A 20,869-nucleotide genomic window follows, 5' to 3' on the forward strand; every position below is an offset into this window, starting at 1 on the left:
AATGAGCAGAGAGGGTCAGTTAACTACACACAGGGCCTGAGTTGACCTGTGTCATTGATTTAGACCAGATAGACAGATCACCTGCAGTGATGGAACACCTTATGCACTCGCCTATGGTTATGACTGGTTTTAATAAGGTATGATGGTGTACAAAATCAAAATACCTTACATATAAGCTTAGTTTCACTCAAAACAGCTCATAAAAATCTGTCTGTGGTATGAATACTTTGTAGAACTATGATACAGAAACCCTCTGAATGGAGACATACAGTAGTGCTGTATTGCTGTGTAATATCTGAAAATAGTTACTCTACCGGAAATAAATCCTATAATTCCTATAATTCCCTCCAATGTTATACAGTGAATTTGGAAAGTATTCAGACCCCTTGACTTTTTCCACATTTTGTTACATTACATCCTTAGTCGAAGATGGATTCAATAGTTTTTTCCCCTTTATCAATCTATACAAAATACCCCATAACGACAAAGCAAAAACAGGTTTTTAGAAATTTTAGCAAATGTATTACAAATAAAAAACAGAATTTTCAGATTTACAAACAGTTGAAGTCGGAAGTTTACATACACCTTAGCCAAATACATTTAAACTCAGTTTTTCACAATTCCTGACATTTAATCCTATTAAAATTCCCAATCCAGTTAGGATCACCACTTTATTTGAAGAATGTGAAATTTCAGAATAATAGCAGAGAGAATTATTTATTTCAGCTTTTATTTCTTTCATCACATTCCCAGTGGGTCAGAAGTTTACATACACTCAATTAGTATTTGGTAGCATTTAAATTGTTTAACTTGGGTCAAACTTTTCGGGTAGCCTTTGTAATGTGGGTCTTACAAAGGGGACCAAGGCGCAGCGTGGATAGTGCTCATTCTTTGTATTTAATGAAATCACTTTAACTTCTATGGGCTAGGTGGGACGCCTGCGTCCCACCTACTCAACAGCCAGTGTAATCCCGTGGCGCGATATTCAATTACCTCAAATGCAAAAACTTCAATTTTTCAAACATATGACTATTTTACACCATTTTAACCTGTTAGGGCTAGGGGGCAGTATTGACACGGCCGGAAAAAAACGTACCCGATTTAATCTGGTTACTACTCCTGCCCAGTAACTAGAATATGCATATATTGGCTTTGGATAGAAAACACCCTAAAGTTTCTAAAACTGTTTGAATGGTGTCTGTGAGTATAACAGAACTCATATGGCAGGCAAAAACCTGAGAAGATTCCAAACAGGAAGCGCCCTATCTGACAAGTTGTTGTTCATCTTGGCTCTTTTTATTGAAGACTGAGGATCTATCCCGTAACGTGACACTTCCTACGGCTCCCATAGGCTCTCAGAACCCGGGAAAAAGCTGAATGATATCGAGGCAGCCTCTGGCTGAAACACATTATCGCGTTTGGATAGTGGCTGGTCAAAGTACTCTGAGACTCACGCTCGTGCACGAGGGCACGAGATGTATTTATTTTCTCTCTCTTTGTACGTATACAGGCTTTCCCGGTCGGAATATTATCGCTTTTTTACGAGAAAAATGGCATAAAAATTGATTTTAAACAGCGGTTGACATGCTTCGAAGTACGGTAATGGAATATTTAGAATTTTTTTGTCACGAAATGCGCCATGCTCGTCACTCTTATTTACCCTTTCGGATAGTGTCTTGAACGCACGAACAAAACGCCGCTATTTGGATATAACGATGGATTATTTGGGACCAAACCAACATTTGTTATTGAAGTAGAAGTCCTGGGAGTGCATTCTGACGAAGATTAACGAGAGTCTTGTCTTTAAAATGGTGTAAAATAGTCATATGTTTGAAAAATTGAAGGTGTTGCATTTTTGAGGTATTTGAATATCGCGCCACGGGATTACACTGGCTGTTGAGCGTCCCACCTAGCCCATAGAAGTTAAAGACAAGACTCTCGTTAATCTAACCACACTGTCCGATTTCAAAAAGGCTTTACAACGAAAGCAAAACATTAGATTATGTCCGCAGAGTACCCAGCCAGAAATAATCACACACCCATTTTTCAAGCTAGCATATAATGTCACATAAACCCAAACCACAGATAAATGCAGCACTAACCTTTGATGATCTTCATCAGATGACAACCCTAGGACATTATGTTATACAATACATGCATGTTTTGTTCAATCAAGTTCATATTTATATCAAAAACCAGCTTTTTACATTAGCATGTGACTAGCATGTGACTAGCATTCCCACCGAACACTGCCGGTGAATTTACTAAATTACTCACGATAAACGTTCACAAAAAACATAACAATTATTTTAAGAATTATAGATACAGAACTCCTCTATGCACTCGCTATGTCCGATTTTAAAATAGCTTTTCGGTGAAAGCACATTTTGCAATATTCTCAGTAGATAGCCCGGCATCACAGGGCTATCTATTTAGACACCCAGCAAGTTTAGCATTCACCAAAGTCAGATTTACTATAAGAAAAATGTTATTACCTTTGCTGTCTTCGTCAGAATGCACTCCCAGGACTTCTACTTCAATAACAAATGTTGGTTTGGTCCCAAATAATCCATTGTTATATTCAAATAGCGGCGTTTTGTTTGTGCGTTCAAGACACTATCCGAAAGGGTAAAGAAGGGTTACGAGCACGGCGCATTTCGTGACAAAATATTTCTAAATATTCCATTACCGTACTTCGAAGCATGTCAACCACTGTTTAAAATCAATTTTTATGCAATTTTTCTCGTAAAAAAGCGATAATATTCCGACCGGGAAATCGTTTTTTATTACAAAGAGAGTGAAAGTAAAAGCATGCTATCCCCTCATGCACGAGCCTCAGTCTAATGGCCCTCTTATAGAGCACTTGCCAAACGCTCTAATGCGTTTCAGCCTGGGGATGGAATTACATCGTTCAGCTTTTTCCCGCCTTCTGAGAGCCCATGGGAGCCGTAGGAAGTGTCACGTCATGCCAGAGATCCCCTGTATTTGTTAGAGATGATCAAGGAGGACAAGAAATGGTCAGACAGGCCACTTCCTGTAAGGAATCTTCTCAGGTTTTGGCCTGCCAAATGAGTTCTGTTATACTCACAGACACCATTCAAACAGTTTTAGAAACTTTAGGGTGTTTTCTATCCAAAGCCAATAATATGCATATTCTAGTTACTGGGCAGGAGTAGTAACCAGATTAAATCGGGTACGTTTTTTATCCGGCCGTGCAAATACTGCCCCCTAGCCCCAACAACTACCCACAAACCCCAAAGGAAAACAGGCTGCCTAAGTATGGCTTCCAATCAGAGACAACGAAAGACACCTGCCTCTGATTGGAAACCATACGGCCAAAACATAGAAAACAAAACATAGAAATAGAAATCTAGAAAACCCCCACATATAAACAGAAAACCCAAAACCATCCAAAACAACCCACCTGTCACGCCCTGACCACTCTACAATGGCAAATGACCTCTTACAAGGGTCAGGATGTGACAGTACCCCCCCTAAGGTGCAGAGCCCGACTGCACCTAAACAAAAACCAACAAAAACAACCCCAAACACAAAGGGAGGGAAGGGAGGGTGACAAACGTCTATGGCGGCTCATGTGCTACACCCAGACCCTTCCTCTCCCTCTGATCCTCCAGCAACGGAGGTGGCTCCGGCTCAGGGTGTAAGCCCCGTTCCGCCCGGGGATCCCTCCGCTTCTGTAACCCTGGCCTGTGGATCATTATCGGAGCAATTGGACTGTAGATCCTTACCGGAAGCTCTGTGCTGTAGACCACCGCTGGAGGATCTGGGCTGCAGGCCGCCGCTGGAGGATCTGGGCTGCGGGCCGCCGCTGATGGCTCTGGGCTGCGGACCGTTGCTGAAGGCTCCGGACTGGGGAGCGTCGCTGGAGGCTCCGGGCTGGGGAGCGTCGCTGGAGGCTCCGGGCTGGGGAGCGTCGCTGGAGGCTCCGGGCTGAGGAGCGTCGCTGGAGGCTCTGGGCTGAGGAGCGTCTCTGTAGGTTCCGGACTGGGGACCTTCGCTGCAGGCTCCGTGCCATGGATCATCACAACTGGTTCCGCGCCATGGATCATCACTCGAGGCTTTGTGACATGGATCATCACTGGAGGCTCCGGGCCATGGATTATCGCTGGATGCTTCGTGCCATGGATCACCCCTACAGGCTCCGGCCATGGATCATCACTGGAGGCTTCGTGCCATGGATCATCCCTACAGGCTCCGGGCCATGGATCATCACTGGAGGCTTCGTGCCATGGATTATCACTACAGGCTCTGGGCCATGGATCATCACTGGAGGCTTTGTGCCATGGATTATCACTGGAGGCTTCGGACCATTGATCATCACTGGAGGCTTCCTACGGGGAGCTGGAACCAATCTCACCAGACTGGGGAGACGCACTGAGGACCGAGTGCTCAAAGCAGGCACAGGCCTTACTGGGCTATTGAGGCGAACTGGAGGGAGAGTGTGGGAAGCAGGCACAGGACTTCCTGGATCCTGGAGGCGCACTGGAGGGAGAGTGCGAGGAGCAGGCACTGGACGTACTGGGTTATGGAGGCGTACCGGAGAGAGAGTGCGAGAGACAGGCACATGCTCACCACAATAAGGACGGGGAGTTGGCTCAGGGCTCACCCCAGGCCCAGCCAAACTACCCGTGTGCCCCCCCAAAAAACATTTTTTGGCGCTGCCTCTCGTTCTTCCCCGGTAGGCTCTGATATCTGTCAATGACTTGCCCCCAAGTCCAGTTTCTCCTCTCCATCCATTCCATGTGTGACCAGGTGTCCATCTCTGCCTGGGCACACCGCTTTGATCCAGTCATGGTGGGTAGTTCTGTAACGTGGGTCGTACATATGGGACCAAGGGACCAGCATGGATAGTTCTCATTCTTTGTATTTAATGAAATCACTTTAACAACAAAACAACAAAAACGACCAACAACAGTCCCGTCAGGTACACTCGACTAAACGGAAACAACTACCCACAAACCCCAAAGGAAAACAGTCTGCGTAAGTATGGCTTCTAACCAGAGACAACTAAAGACACCTGCCACCTGATTGGAAACCATACCCGGCCAAAACATAGAAAACAAAACATAGAAATAGAAATCTAGAAAAACCCCACATATAAACAGAAAACCCAAAACCACCCAAAACAACCCACCTGTCACGCCCTGACCACTCTACTATGGCAAATGACCTCTTACAAGGGTCAGGACGTGACAGCCTTCCACAAGCTTCCCACAATAAGTTGGGTGAATTTTGGCCCATTCCTCATGACAGAGCTGGTGTAACTGAGTCAGGTTTGTAGGCCTCCTTGCTCGCACATGCTTTTTCAGTTCTGCCCACACATTTTCTATAGGATTGAGGTCAGGGCTTTGTGATGGCCACTCCAATACTTTGACTTTCTTGTCCTTAAGCCATTTTGCTACAACTATGGAAGTATGCTTTAGGTCATTGTCCATTTGGAAGACCCATTGCGACCAAGCTTTAACTTCCTGACTGATGTCTTGAGATGTCAATATATCAACATAATTTTCCTACCTCATGATGCCATCTATTTTGTGAAGTGCACCAGTCCCTCCTGCAGCAAAGCACCTCCACAACATGATGCTGCCACCCCCATCCTTCACGGTTGGGATGGTGATCTTCGGCTTGCAAACCTCCCCCTTTTTCCTCCAAACATAACAATGGTCATTATGGCCAAACAGTTTATGGCGGTTTTGGAGCAGTGGCTTCTTCCTTGCTGAGCAGCCTTTCAGGTTATTTCGATATAGGACTCGTTTTTACTGTGGATATAGATACTTTGTACCGGTTTCCTCCAGCATCTTCACAAGGTCCTTTGCTGTTGTTCTGGGATTGATTTGCACTTTTCACACCAAAGTACGTTCATCTCTAGGAGACAGAACGTGTCTCCTTCCAGAGCGGTATGACGGCTGCGTGGTCCCATGGTGTTTATACTTGCGGATTATTGTTTGTACAGATGAACGTGGTACCTTCAGGTGTTTGGAAATTGCTCCCAAGGATGAACCAGACTTGAGGAGGTCTACACATTTTTTTCTGAGGTATTGGATGATTTCAGATGATTTTCCCATTATGTCAAGCAAAGAGGCACTGAGTTTGAAGGTAGGCCTTGAAATACATCCACAGGTACACCTCCAATTGACTGAAATTATGTCAATTAGCCTATCAGAAGCTTCTAAAGCCATGACATCATTTTCTGGAATTTTCCAACCTGTTTAAAGCCACAGTCAACTTAGTGTATTTAAACTTCTGACCCACTGGAATTGTGACACAGTAAATTATAAGTTAAATAATTTGTCTGTAAACAATTGTTGGAAAAATGGCTTGTGTCATGCACAAAGTAGATGTCCTAACCGACTTGCCAAAACTATAGTTTGTTAACAAGAAATTTGTGAAGTGGTTGAAACACTTAGGTTGGAGTTATTAAAACTCATTTATGTAAACTTCCGACTTCAACTGTAAGTATTCAAACCCTTTACTCAGTACTTTGAAGCAGCTTTGGCAGCGATTACAGCCTGAAGTCTACTTGGGTATGAGGCTACAAGCTTGGCACACCTGTATTTGGGGAGTTTCTACCATTATTCTCTGCAGATCCTCTCAAGCTCTGTCAGTTATTTTCAGGTCTCTCCAGAGATGTTCGATTGGGTTCAAGGCCAGGCTCTGGCTGGGCCACTCAAGGACATTCAGAGATTTGTCCCGAAGCCACTCCTGCAATGTCTTGGCTCTGTGCTTAGGGTTGTTGCCCTGTTGGAAGGTGAACCTTCGCTCCAGTCTAAGGTCCTGAGTGCTCTGGAGCAGGTTTTCATCAAGGATCTCTCTCTCTACTTTGCTCTGTTCATCTTTCCTTCAATCCTGACTAGTATTGCAGTCCCTACCACTGAAAAACATCCCCACATCATGATGCTACCACCACCATGCTTCACCATAGGGATGGTGTCAGGTTTCCTCCTAGCATTCAGGACAAAGAGTTCAATCTTGGTTTCATCAGATCAGAAAATCTTGTTTCTCATGGTCTGAGAGTCTTTAGGTGCTTTTTGGCAATCTCCAAGCAGGCTTTCATGTGCCTTTTACTGAGGAGTGTCTTCTGTCTACCATAAAGGCCTGATTGGTGGAGTGCTGCAGAGATGGTTCTCCCATTTCCACAGAGGAACTCTGGAGCTCTCTGAGTGACCATCGGGTTGTTGGTCACCTCCCTGACCAAGGCCCTTCTCCCTCGATTGCTCAGTTTGGCCAGGCTGCCAGCTCTAGGAAGAGTCTTGGTGGTTCCAAACTTCTTCCATTTAAGAATCATGGAGGCCACTGTGTTCGTGGGGACCTTCAATGATGCAGCTATTTTTTGTTACCCTTCCCCAGATCTGTGCATCGATACAATCCTGTCTCAGAGTTCTACAGACAATTCCTTCTACCTCATGGCTTGGTTTTTGCTCTGATATGCACTGTCAACTGTGGGACCTTATATAGACAGGTGTGTGCCTTTCCAAATCATGTCCAATCAATTGAATTTACCACAGGTGGACTCCAATCAAGTTGTAGAAACATCTCAAGGATGATTAGTGGAAGCAGGATGCATCTGAGCTCAATTTCGAGTCTCATAGCAAAAGGTCTGAATATTTTTGTTAATAAGATATGTCTTTTATTTTTAATACATTTGCTAAAATTTCTAAACCTGTGTTTGCTTTGTCATTATGGTGCATTGTGTGTAGATTGATGAGGAAAACAACTTATTTAATCCATTTTAGAATAAGGCTGTAAAGTAACAAAATGTGGAAAAAGTCAAGGGGTCTGAATACTTTCCGAATGCACTGTATATTCAACCTGTAATAGTATATGCATTGGTATAACGTTTGGTTGGACATGACTGATGATTTCAACATGCTTTTGAAGCATTCTGCCATAGGGCCTACCACTCCCATTGTTTCACTAGCAGTGATCCTACTGCTGGGTGTGGTGTAAGTAAATTAATTAAACTAAGCCATATTTCTGTTCATTGTCTCTCAGAATAAATGGATGAATCACGTTTTGTCAATAAAATTAAGTAAATTTCAAATGTTTGTGTACCGCCCCTTTAAATGGCAGTCATTTTTACCACATTAATATGACAAAATTTGTATTTACTTCAAAATACTAAACTAAATGGTACTACAATCAAATGATGGTAAATCAGCTTTTTAGTACTTATGTGGATCTTGCTTTGGGAAAAATGCTGCAGATTATTTAAAGGGAACTTTTAAATGTGTGTTTTACATAATATGCAAATTAACTGTAACTTTGCTGAAACAAAAGTCTGTTTTGGTTATTTTTCATTTCAGATAAAAAAATGGACATGTCAAATGATGTTTTGATAAAAATGTTGTTGATATTTTGCTATGATTGTTGCTTTTTCCAATACATTTCTTCTTGGAGTCAAAATTACCCCAGTTGGTCATCAAGGTGCAACACAGTACAGACAGCAGGTAGCCTAGTGCTTAGAGCATTGGACTAGTAACTGAAAGGTTGCAGGATCGAATCACTGAGCTGACAAGGTAAAAATGTGCCGTTCTGCCCCAGAACAAGGCAGTTAACCCACTGTTCCTAGGGTGTCATTGAAAATAAGAATTTGTTCTTAACTGACTTGCCTAGTCAAATAAAGGTTAAATAAAATATATGTTAAGTAGGTTGGTAGTATGATGGTTGAGTTAATGTACATTTTACAATAACTTACTAAAAACTGGTTGCCAGTTAGGTTATGCAGAATTCACAGCAAATTCCACAAAATTCAGTAACTTGTTGTTTACCCAACTTTCATTGCAACCAGTAGCCTGTAGTGTACTGTACAATTGCAGGATATTTTTAACGGTGTAGTATTTCATGGCATGAAGGAAAACATGGTTGTTAACATTTCCCAATAAGAAAACCCAAACTTGTTGCTCAACAGAAAAATGGAACTAACAAATGATCCACTGACAACCAAAATGGAAAAGGTGGAGTTTTAAAAAGGGTTCTGAAATCCATGGGGGTTCCTATTGACTGGGTGCTGGCCAAGCAAACCTGAACAGGGTCAGAGCAAACTTAAGGAATCCCAGGAGTTTCCAGTACTTTATATTAGGCTGTGAAAACAATGAAAGCATGCTCAGCGCAGATTCCTGAAGTGGCCTGAAGCAGTCTGAAGTTATCTAAAGCTGTCTGAAGCGGTCTAGAGAGGTCTGGAGCTGACTCTGGTCACAGTGCAGTCTGGACCATCCTGTACATTTACTGTTACTATGTAATCATCACTCTATATAAACTCAGCAAAAAAATAAACGTCTCTTTTTCAGGACTGTCTTTCAAAGATCATTCGTAAAAATCCAAATAACTTCACAGATCTTCGTTGTAAAGGGTTTAAACACTGTTTCCCATGCTGGTTCAATGAACCATAAACAATTAATGAACATGCACCTGTGGAACGGTCGTTAAGACACTAACAGTTTACAGACGGTAGGCAATTAAGGTCACAGTTATGAAAACTTAGGACACTAAAAGAGGCCTTTCTACTGACGTTCTACTGAAAAAAACGAAAGAAAGATGCCCAGGGTCCCTGCTCATCTGCGTGAATGTGCCTTAGGCATGCTGCAAGGAGGCATGAGGACTGCAGATGTGGCCAGGGTTAGGGTTAGGGTTAGGGTTAGACAGCGCTACAGGGAGACAAGACGGACAGCTGATCATCCTTGCAGTGGCAGACCATGTGTAACAACACCTGCTCAGGATCGGTACATCTGAACATCACACCTGCGGGACAGGTACAGGATGGCAACAACAACTGCCAGAGTTACACCAGGAACGCACAATCCCTCCATCAGTGCTCAGACTGTCCACAATAGGCTGAGAGAGGCTGGACTGAGGGCTTGTAGGCCTGTTGTAAGGCAGGTCCTCACCAGACATCACCGGCAACAACGTCACCTATGGGCACAAATCCACCGGCACTGGACCCGACAGGACTGGCAAAAAGTGCTCTTCACTGACGAGTCACGGTATTGTCTCACCAGGGTTGATGGTCGGATTCGCGTTTATCATCGACGGAATGAGCGTTACACCAAGGCCTGTACTCTGGAGCGGGATCGATTTGGAGGTGGAGGGTCCGTCGTGGTCTGGGGCAGTGTGTCACAGCATCATCGGACGGAGCTTGTTGTCATTGCAGGCAATCTCAACGCTGTGTGTTACAGGGAAGACATCCTCCTCCCTCATGTAGTACCCTTCCTGCAGGCTCATCCTGACATGACCCTCCAGCATGACAATGCCACCAGCCATAATGCTCGTTCTGTGCGTGATTTCCTGCAATAGCCAGCAAAGAGCCCGGATCTCAATCCCATTGAGCACTTCTGGGATCTGTTGGACTGGAGGGTGAGGGCAAGAGCCATTCCCCCCCAGAAATGTCCGGGAACTTTCAGGAAGAGTGGGGTAACATCTCACAGCAAGAACTGGCAAATCTGGTGCAGTCCATGAGGAGGAGATGCACTGCAGTACTTAATGCAGCTGGTGGCCACACCAGATACTGACTGTTACTTTTGATTTTGACCCCCCCATTATTCAGGGACACATGATTCCATTTCTGTTAGTCACGTCTGTGGAACTTGTTCAGTTTATGTCTCAGTTGTTGAGTCTTCTTATGTTCATACAAATATTTACACATGTTAAGTTTGCTGGAAATAAACGCAGTTGTCAGCAAGAGGACGTTTCTTTTTTTGCTGAGTTTTTGACTACCATTATTACTGATATTACTACAGATATTTGGACTGATATTTGGATTACTCACCTCACCACTTTGGTTCCGTTCCTGATCAACTGTATGTCCACGTTACACGACCCGTTGGCATGGGATACCAGGTTGATCTCTGAGAATGCCGCCTGACACACACACACACACACACACACACACACACACACACACACACACACACACACACACACACACACACACACACACACACACACATACACACACACACACACACACACACACATTTTTAACACTTTATTTGAATCCACCAATCAAATGTACATTAAAAGGATCCAAACATCTCAAAAGTCACTGTATGCATGGCACTCAAGGGTACAGAAAGCACCTCCTTTTCCAAAAAGCTAGGCTGCCCACGACAGCTGAAATAGAGCAGTACCTAGCCAATGGCTTTGCCCTAGTTGTTGTCAGGCCCGCAAACTGGAGACAACGCACTGCAAGCCTGTGTATGTGTACGAGACTACCAAATATCAGCGCCACCAGCTTGCACCTACTACATGTAGCTGTCAATTGAGCAGCCCACTTCCAAAATGAGCACCTCTCCCTGGCCTCCCCCATCAACAACAATATCTGGTTCATTTGGCATCAGGAAAACACATCAACCTCATCATACCAGCATCCCCTTACACTAGGATGTTTATTCACGTGTGCTGTTGGTGAGACCACTTGTCTCACCTCGCTGGCTATCAGGTCAATAAGGCGTTCATGTCTAGCAATGTACAAATCCTTGTATGAGCAGCAGCCATTAACATGGGCAATGGACTCCATTACATTTGACTCAATACAAAATGGGTCATGGCTTGCAGGGTACCAATGTTCTGTATATAGATTTTCTTCAACTGTATTATTGACTGTATGTTTTGTTTATTCCATGTGTAACTCTATGTTGTTGTATGTGTCAAACTGCTTTGCTTTATTCTTGGCCAGGTCGCAGTTATAAATGAGAACTTGTTCTCAACTTGTCTACCTGGCTAAATAAAGGCGAAATAAAATAAAACATTTAGGGGCTTCATAGCAAAGGGGGTGAATACATATGACGGCACCATTTTTCAATTTTTTTTAGCATAGAATTTTTTGAAACAAGTCATTTTTAAAATTTCACTTCACCAATTTGGACTATTTTGTGTATGTCCATTACATGAAATCCAAATAAAAATCTATTTAAATTACAGGTTGTAACGCAACAAAATAGGAAAAATGCCAAAGGGGGTAATATTTTGCAAGGTACTGTATGTAGCAAAATTTGAAATTGTGTTTTTTTTTTACATTGGTAACAGTAGAGACTAAAAATGGTATATCATACACTGCATTTTTGAGGAACAATGGGAAAGTAATTCTGAACTCACTTTAGAGAAAATGGCCTTTGAATGTTTTGGTACCTACTGGAGAGGTCTCCTTGTTCTACACCCATTCAGCATTGTTCACACCCTCTTAAGCCAGCCCCACCCATCTCTTTAAGGAGGTCATGTGCTAAACAGTGAGTAGTGTAGTAAAGATTAAGACGAAAAGAGGTAAAAGTTGTAGCCTACAATAAGGAAAAATTCCAGGGAAACAGAAAGTGTCCAGATAAAAATATTTAATAAATATTAGGTGACACTTACCCAGGTACACTTGCATAAATTGATGTGTCATGTGAAAGAAATGCTATAACCCCCAGCCACATCTTTCCAAGTGGATGGGTCTCTACAGAAGGTATAAACGGTACAGCCAAATGGTTACTTGCATAGTAGCAATATCAGAAATAGACAGTGTCAATATACATAAAATAATATATAGTTTGTACAAGAACAATATCAATGATGATATCAGTGATAGACGAGGTAGTTATATGCATACAATCAGGGGTAAAGTGGCTGAGCAACAAGATAAAAAAAATTGTAGCAGCAATGTACGGCGTGTGTGTTAGGAGAGAGTCATTTGATTAGAGGCACTGCAGATAGTGCTGATGACTGGTCCGTCCGAACCACGCATGAACAAGGGAATATATATTCGGAGAGCCTGTTTCTGTCTTGCCCTTGACTTTGGTGCAGGGCATGTGATGTCCATAGCCTCTTCGTCGCAAAACTCCCTGATCTTCTCAAAAACATTAGTTTGTCTAGCTGTGTCCAGTTCAGGTGGTGCTTGTACATGCAGACAAGGGAAGAAGGATGTCAGTGTTGCACAGCAGCTGAAACCTGGTCCTGACTGAGTCCGAATGCTCCTTGACGACAACACCAGGCTCCAGAGCATTGAAGATGTAAAACGGGTGGGTGTTGCTATGGTGACCAGTGAGCTGAGATAAGGCGGGGCTTTACCTAGCAAAGACTTATAGATGACCTGGAGCCAGTGGGTTTGGCGACGGATATGTAGTGTGGGCCAGCCAACGAGAGCATACATGTCGCAGTGGGGGGTAGTATATGGGGCTTTGGTGATAAAACGGATGGCACTGTGATAGACTGCATCCAGTTTGCTGAGTAGAGTGTTGGGGGCTATTTTGTAAATGACATCGCCGAAGTCAAGGATCGGTAGGATAGTCAGTTTTACGAGGGTATGTTTGGCGGCATGAGCTTTGTTGTGAAATAGGAAGCCGATTCAAGATTTAATTTTGGATTGGAGATGCTTAATGTGAGTCTGGAAGGAGAGTTTACAGTCTAAGCAGACACCTAGGTATTTGTAGTTGTCCACATATTCTAGGTCAGAACCGTCTAGAGTAGTGATGCTAGTCTGGCGGGTGGGTGCGGGTAGCAATCGGTTGAAAAGCATGCACTTAGTTTTACTAGCATTTAAAAGCAGTTGTAGGCCACGGACGGAGTGTTGTATGGCATTGAAGCTTGTTTGGAGGTTTGTTAGCAAAGAAGGGCCAGATGTATACAGAATGGTGTCGCCTGCATAGAGGTGGATCAGAGAATCACCAGCAGCAAGAGCAACATCATTGATATATACAGAGAAAAGAGTCAGCCCGAGAATTGAACCCTGTGGCACCCCCATAGAGACTGCCAGAGGTCCGGACTACGGACCCTACGATTTGACACACTGAACTCGATCTGAGAAGTAGTTGGTGAACCAGGCGAGGCAGTCATTTGTGAAGCCAAGGGTATTGAGTCTGCCGATAACAATGCGGTGATTGACAGAGTCGAAAGCCTTGGCCAGGTCGATGAAGACGGCTTCACAGTATTGTCTCTTATCGATGGCAGTTATATCGTTTTGGACCTTGAGCGTAGCTGAGGTGCACCCATGACCAGCTCGGAAACCAGATTGCATAGTGGAGAAGGTATGGTGGGATTCGAAACGATCGGTGATCTGTTTATTAACTTGGCTTTCGAAGATTTTAGAAAGGCAGGGCAGGATGGATATAGGTCTGTAACAGTTTGGGTCTAGAGTGTCTCCCCCTTTAAAGAGGGGGATGACACAGCAGCTTTTCCACATACTGACCAGCTCATATTAACAGAAGCGTGCTATATGGAAGACCAATCTAAACTCATCTCTCAGGTATGTCCAGCCCACTCATTATCTCAGCCAATCATGGCTACTGGGAAAGTTGCTGTTTTTTCTGTGGCTTAACCAATTAGGCTCGTAATTTAACAATTTTATCAGTATTTACAGATGGAATACAAGTTTGTTATTAAAGCACATGAAAGTTTACATGTTCGAGAAGGCATTTATGCCAAAAAAACAATTTTGATAAACAAATAAGTTTACATTTAAATGTCTCTCCTGTGAAGTAGTGACCCGCGACATATGCCTAGTTTCCTGAAACAGGTCACATCTGTGGGACCTTATATAGACAGATGTGTGCCTTTCCAAATCATGTCCAATCAATTGAATTTACCACAAGTGGACTCCAGTCACATTATAGAAACATCTCAAGGATGATCAATGGAAACAGGATGCACCTGAGCTCAATTTTCTGGTCTAATAACAAAGATTCTGAATAGTTATGTAAATAAGGCATTTCTGTTTAAAGAAAATTCAAAAAAAATCTAAAAACCTGTTTTCACTTTATGATTATGGGGGATTGTCTTTAACTTCTAGCGCCGACAGAGATGGCCTCCTCGCTTCGCGTTCCTAGGAAACAATGCAGTATTTAGCTTTTTTATGTGTTATTTCTTACATTGTTACACCAGTAAATATTTAGGTTTTATTACATACAGTCAGGAGGAACTATTGGATATAAGAGCAACGTCAACTCACTAACATTACGACCAGGAATACAACTTTCCCGAAGCGGATCCTCTGTTTGGTCCACCACCCAGGACAATGGATCGGATCCCAGCCGGCGACCCAAAACAACGGCGCTGCAGAAGGGGCAGACGGAGCGGTCTTCTGGTCAGGCTCCATAGACGGGCACATCCAGTCTCTTGACAACAAGGTAGACGAAATCCGAGCAAGGGTTGCCTTCCAGAGAGACATCAGAGATTGTAACGTTCTTTGTTTCACGGAAACATGGCTCACTCGGGATACGTCATCAGAGTCGGTACAGCCACCCGGCTCCTTCACGCATCGCGCCGACAGAAACTAACATCTCTCTGGTAAGAAGAAGGGCGGGGGCATAAGCCTTATGATTAACGAGACGTGGTGTGATCATAACAACATACAGGAACTCAAGTCCTTTTGTTCACCTGACCTAGAATTCCTTACAATCAAATGCCGACCGCATTATCTACCAAGAAAATTCTCTTCGATCATAATCACAGTCGTGTATATCCCGCCCTAATCAGACACATCGATGGCCCTGAAAGAACTTCATTTGACTCTATGTAAACTGGAAACCACATATCCTGAGGCTGCATTTATTGTAGCTGGGGATTTTAACAAGGTTAACCTGAAAACAAGGCTCCCTAAATTTGATCAGCATATCGATTGCGCAACCCAGGCTGGCAAAACCCTGGATCATTGTTATTCTAACTTCCGCGATGCATATAAAGCCCTCCCCCGCCCTCCTTTCGGAAAATCTGACCACGCCTATAGATAGAAACTAAAACAGGAGGCACCCGTGCTCAGGTCTGTTCAACGCTGGTCCGACCAATCGGATTCCACGCTTCAAGATTGCTTCGATCACGTGGACTGGGATATGTTCCACATAGCGTCGGACAATAACATTGATGAAAACGCTGATTCGGTGAGTGAGTTTTTTAGCAAGTGCATCGGTGATGTTGTACCCACAGCGTCTATTAAAACATTCCCCAACCAGAAACCATGGATTGATGGCAGCATTCGCGCAAAACTGAAAGCGCAAACCACTGTTTTTAATCAGGGCAAGGTGACCGGAAACATGAACGAATACAAACAGTGCAGCTATTCCCTTCGAAACGCAATCAAACAAGCTAAGCGTCAGTATAGAGACAAAGTAGAGTCGTAATTCAACGGCTCAGACACGAGAGGTATGTGGCAGGGTCTATAGTCAATCACGGACTACAAAAGGAAAACCAGCCCCGTCGCGGACCACAATGTCTTGCTCCCAGACAAACTAAACAACTTCTTTGCTCGCTTTGAGGACAACACAGTGCCACTGACACGGCCCGCTACCAAAACCTGCGGGCTCTCCTTCACTGCAGCCAACGTGAGTAAAACATTTAAATGTGTTAACCCTTGCAAGGCTGCCGGCACAAACGCCATCCCCAGCCGCGTCCTCAGAGCATGCACAGACCAGCTGGCTGATGTGTTTACGGACATATTCAATCAGTCCTTATCCCAGTCTGCTGTTCCCACATGCTTCAAGAGGGCCACCATTGTTCCTCTTCCCAAGAAAGTGAAGGTAACTGAGCTAAATGACTACCGCCCCGTAGCACTCACTTCCTTCATCATGAAGTGCTTTGAGAGACTAGTCTAGGACCATATTACCTCCACCCTACCTGACACCCTAGACCCACTCCAATTTGCTTATCGCCCCAATAGGTCCACAGACGACGCAATCGCAATCACACTGCCCTAAGCCATCTGGACAAGAGGAATACCTATGTAAAAATGCTGTTCATCGACTACAGCTCAGCATTTAACACCATAGTACCCTCTAAACTCGTCATTAAGCTCGAGACCCTGGGTCTCGACCCCGCCCTGTGCAACTGGGTCCTGGACTTCCTGACGGGCTGCCCCCAGGTGGTGAGGGTAGATAACAACATCTCCACCCCGCTGATCCTCAACACTGGGGCCCCACAAGGGTGCGTTCTCAGCCCTCTCCTGTACTCCCTGTTCACCCATGACTGTGTGGCCATGCACACCTCCAAATCAATCATCAAGTTGCAGACGACACTACAGCGGTAGGCTTGATTACCGACAACCTCAGGAGGCTGAAGAAATTTGGCTTGTCACCAAAAACACTCAAAACCTTTTACAGATGCACAATCGAGAGCATCCTGTTGGGCTGTATCACCGCCTGGTACGGCAACTGCTCCGCCCACAACCATAAGGCTCTCCAGAGGGTAGTGAGGTCTGCACAATGCATCACCGGGGGCAAACTACCTGCCCTCCAGGACACCTAGACCACCCGATGTCACAGGAAGGCCAAAAAGATCATCAAGGACAACAACCACCCGAGCCACTGCCTGTTCACCCCGCTATCATCCAGAAGGCGAGGTCAGTACAGGTGCATCAAAGCGGGGACCGAGAGACTGAAAAACAGCTTCTATCTCAAGGCCATCAGACTGTTAAACAGCCATCACTAACATTGAGTGGCTGCTGCCAACATACTGACTCATCTCTAGCCACTTTAATAATGAAATATTGATGTAATGAATGTATCACTAGACACTTTAAACAATACCACTTTATATAATGCTTACATACCCTACATTACTCATCTCATACAGTGAGGGGAAAAAAGTATTTGATCCCCTGCTGATTTTGTACGTTTGCCCATTGACAAAGAAATGATCAGTCTATAATTTTAATGGTAGGTTTATTTGAACAGTGAGAGTGAATAACAAAAACAAAAATCAAGAAAAAAAATGCATGTAAAAAATGTTAGAAATTGATTTGTATTTTAATGAGGGAAATAAGTATTTGACCCCCTCTCAATCAGAAAGATTTCTGGCTCCCAGGTGTCTTTTATACAGGTAATGAGCTGGGATTAGGAGCACACTCTTAAAGGGAGTGCTCCTAATCTGAGTTTGTTACCTGTATAAAAGACACCTGTCCACAGAAGCAATCAATCAATCAGATTCCAAACTCTCCACCATGGTCAAGACCAAAGAGCTCTCCAAGGAGGTCAGGCTGGAATGGGCTACAAGACCATCGCCAAGCAGCTTGGTGAGGTGACAACAGTTGGTGCGATTATTCGCAAATGGAAGAAACACAAAATAACTGTCAATCTCCCTCGGCCTGGGGCTCCATGCAAGATCTCACCTAGTGGAGTTGCAATGATCATGAGAACGGTGAGGAATCAGCCCAGAACTACACGGGAGGATCTTGTCAATGATCTCAAGGCAGCTGGGACCATAGTCACCAAGAAAACAATTGGTAACACACTACGCCGTGAAGGACTGAAATCCTGCAGCGCTCGCAAGGTCCCCCTGCTCAAGAAAGCACATATACATGCCCGTCTGAAGTTTGCCAATGAACATCTGAATGATTCAGAGGACAACTGGGTGAAAGTGTTGTGGTCAGGTGAGACCAAAATGGAGCTCTTTGGCATCAACTCAACTCGCCGTGTTTGGAGGAGGAGGAATGCTGCCTACGACCCCAAGAACATCATCCCCACCGTCAAACATGGAGGTGGAAACATTATGCTTTGGGGGTGTTTTTCTGCTAAGGGGACAGGACAACTTCACCGCATCAAAGGGACGATGGACGGGGCCATGTAACGTGAAATCTGGTGTGAGAACCTCCTTCCCTCAGCCAGGGCATTGAAAATGGGTCGTGGATGGGTATTCCAGCATGACAATGACCCAAAACACACGGCCAAGGCAACAAAGGAGTGGCTCAAGAAGAAGCACATTAAGGACCTGGAGTGGCCTAGCCAGTCTCCAGACCTTAATTCCATAGAAAATCTGTGGAGGGAGCTGAAGGTTCGAGTTGCCAAACGTCAGCCTCAAAACCTTAATGACTTGGAGAAGATCTGCAAAGAGGAGTGGGACAAAATCCCTCCTGAGATGTGTGCAAACCTGGTGGCCAACTACAAGAAACGTCTGACCTCTGTGATTGCCAACAAGGGTTTTGCCACCAAGTACTAAGTCACGTTTTGCAGAGGGGTCAAATACTTATTTCCCTAATTAAAATGCAAATAATTTTATAACATTTTTGACATGCGTTATTCTGAATTTTTGTTGTTATTCTGTCTCTCACTTTTCAAATAAACCTACCATTAAAATGATAGACTGATCATTTCTTTGTCAGTGGGCAAACGTACAAAATCAGCAGGGGATCAAATACTTTTTTCCCTCACTGTATGCTGTACTCTATACCATCTACTGCATCTTGCCTATGCCGTTCGGCCATCGCTCATTCATATATTTTTATGTACATATTCTTATTCATTCCTTTACACGTGTGTATAAGGTAGTTGTTGTGAAATTGTTAGGTTAGACAACTTGTTAGATATTACTGCATGGTCGGAACTAGAAGCACAAGCATTTCGCTACAGTCGCATTAACATCTGCTAACCATGTGTATGTGACAAATAAAATTTGATTTGATTTGTTTAGTTTTACTCAGCCTATACTAATATTTATCAAATTAGTATAGGCTGAATGAGGTGCTTTTGGCTGGGGTCAAAATTATTCCAAAGGCCTTACATTGTTCATATTGATACAGAAACCCTAAACAATTATTTCGATTTGTTAAGAACAAGTTGAATGATAAAGTCATGAAAATTGTGAAGAATTGAATTACCCTTCCTGGTTTACCCTCTAGTGTTTCCTGGTTTACCCTCTAGGGTTTCCTGGTTTACCCTATTTTTTCCCAGTAAGGTTTGACTAATATGTCTGTAGAGGTATTAGCCATATTAAATTAAACTGCTCAGACGTTATTGAGACAGTATTATGTCCCAACCCACTCTGACGCCTAGCCAGCTGGACAGAGAGAGGAAGGACCTCCTCTGTTTCCTGTCCTGTTGAATCACCAGCCTCCGACCACAGTTCCACAGGGTTAGGGTTAGCTCTACAGCTCAAGAGGAGACAGTGGGGATCAAATCAAATCAAACTTTATTTGCCACATGCGCCAAATACAACAAGTGTAGACTTTACCGTGAAATGCTTATTACAAGCCCTTAACCAACAGTGCAGTTGAAGAAGAAGAACATATTTACCAAGTAGGATAAAATAAAAATAAATAATAAAAAGTAACACAATAAGAATAACGAGGCTGTATACAGGGGGCACCGGTACCGAGTCAGTGTGCAGGGGTACAGGCTAGTTGAGTACATGTAGGTGGGGGCGAAGTGACTAAGCATAGCTAACAAACAAACAGCGAGTAGCAGCAGTGTACAAAAGGAAGGAAGGGAGGGAGGGAGGGATGGACGGGGTCAAAGTAAATTGTCCGGTGGCGATTTTTATGAATTGTTCAGCAGCCTATTGGCTTGGGGTTAGAAGCTGTTGAGGAGCCTTCTGGTCCTAGACTTGGCGTTCTGATACCGCTGGCAGTGTGGTAGCAAAGAAAACAGTCTATAACTTGGGTGACTGGAGTCTTTGACAATTTTATGGGCTTTCCTCTGGATGGCAGGAAGCTTGGCTCCAGTGATGTACTGGGCCGTTCGCACTAACCTCTGTAGCCTTTGAGCAGTTGCCATACCAGGCGGTGATGCAACCGGTCAGGATGCTCTCGATGGGGAAGCTGTAGAACCTTTTGAGGATCTGGGGACCCATACCAAATCTTTTCAGTCTCCTGAGGGGGAAAAGGTTTTGTCGTGCCCTCTTCACGACAGTATTGGTATGTTTGGACAATGATAGTTTGTTGGTGATGTAGACAGCAAGGAACTTGAAACTCTTGACCCACTCCACTTCAGCCCCATCGATGTTAATGGGGGCCTGTTCGGCCTGCCTTTTCCTGTAGTCCACCATCAGCTCCTTTGTCTTGCTGACATTGAGGGAGAGGTTGTTGTCCTGGCACCACACTGCCAGTTCTCTGACCTCCTCCCTATAGGCTGTTTCATCGTTGTCGGTGATCAGGCCTGCCACTGTTGTGTTGTCAGCA

The 20,869-nt window shown here is 44.1% G+C and overlaps 1 protein-coding gene across 1 annotated transcript in view; it reads right to left on the bottom strand.

The window, feature by feature from the left end:
- Window positions 1–20,869, bottom strand: part of LOC106566274 (synapsin-2) — a 223,019-nt gene that overhangs the window by 158,142 nt on the left and 44,008 nt on the right. Inside the window, exon 3 of the mRNA XM_045692010.1 lies at window positions 10,784–10,875. Within this exon, the coding sequence (XP_045547966.1) occupies window positions 10,784–10,875 (92 nt within the window). The remainder of the gene's footprint in view (window positions 1–10,783; window positions 10,876–20,869) is intronic.

This window comes from Salmo salar, chromosome ssa12 (genome assembly GCF_905237065.1).
Source record: "Salmo salar chromosome ssa12, Ssal_v3.1, whole genome shotgun sequence".
Lineage (NCBI taxonomy): Eukaryota > Metazoa > Chordata > Actinopteri > Salmoniformes > Salmonidae > Salmo > Salmo salar.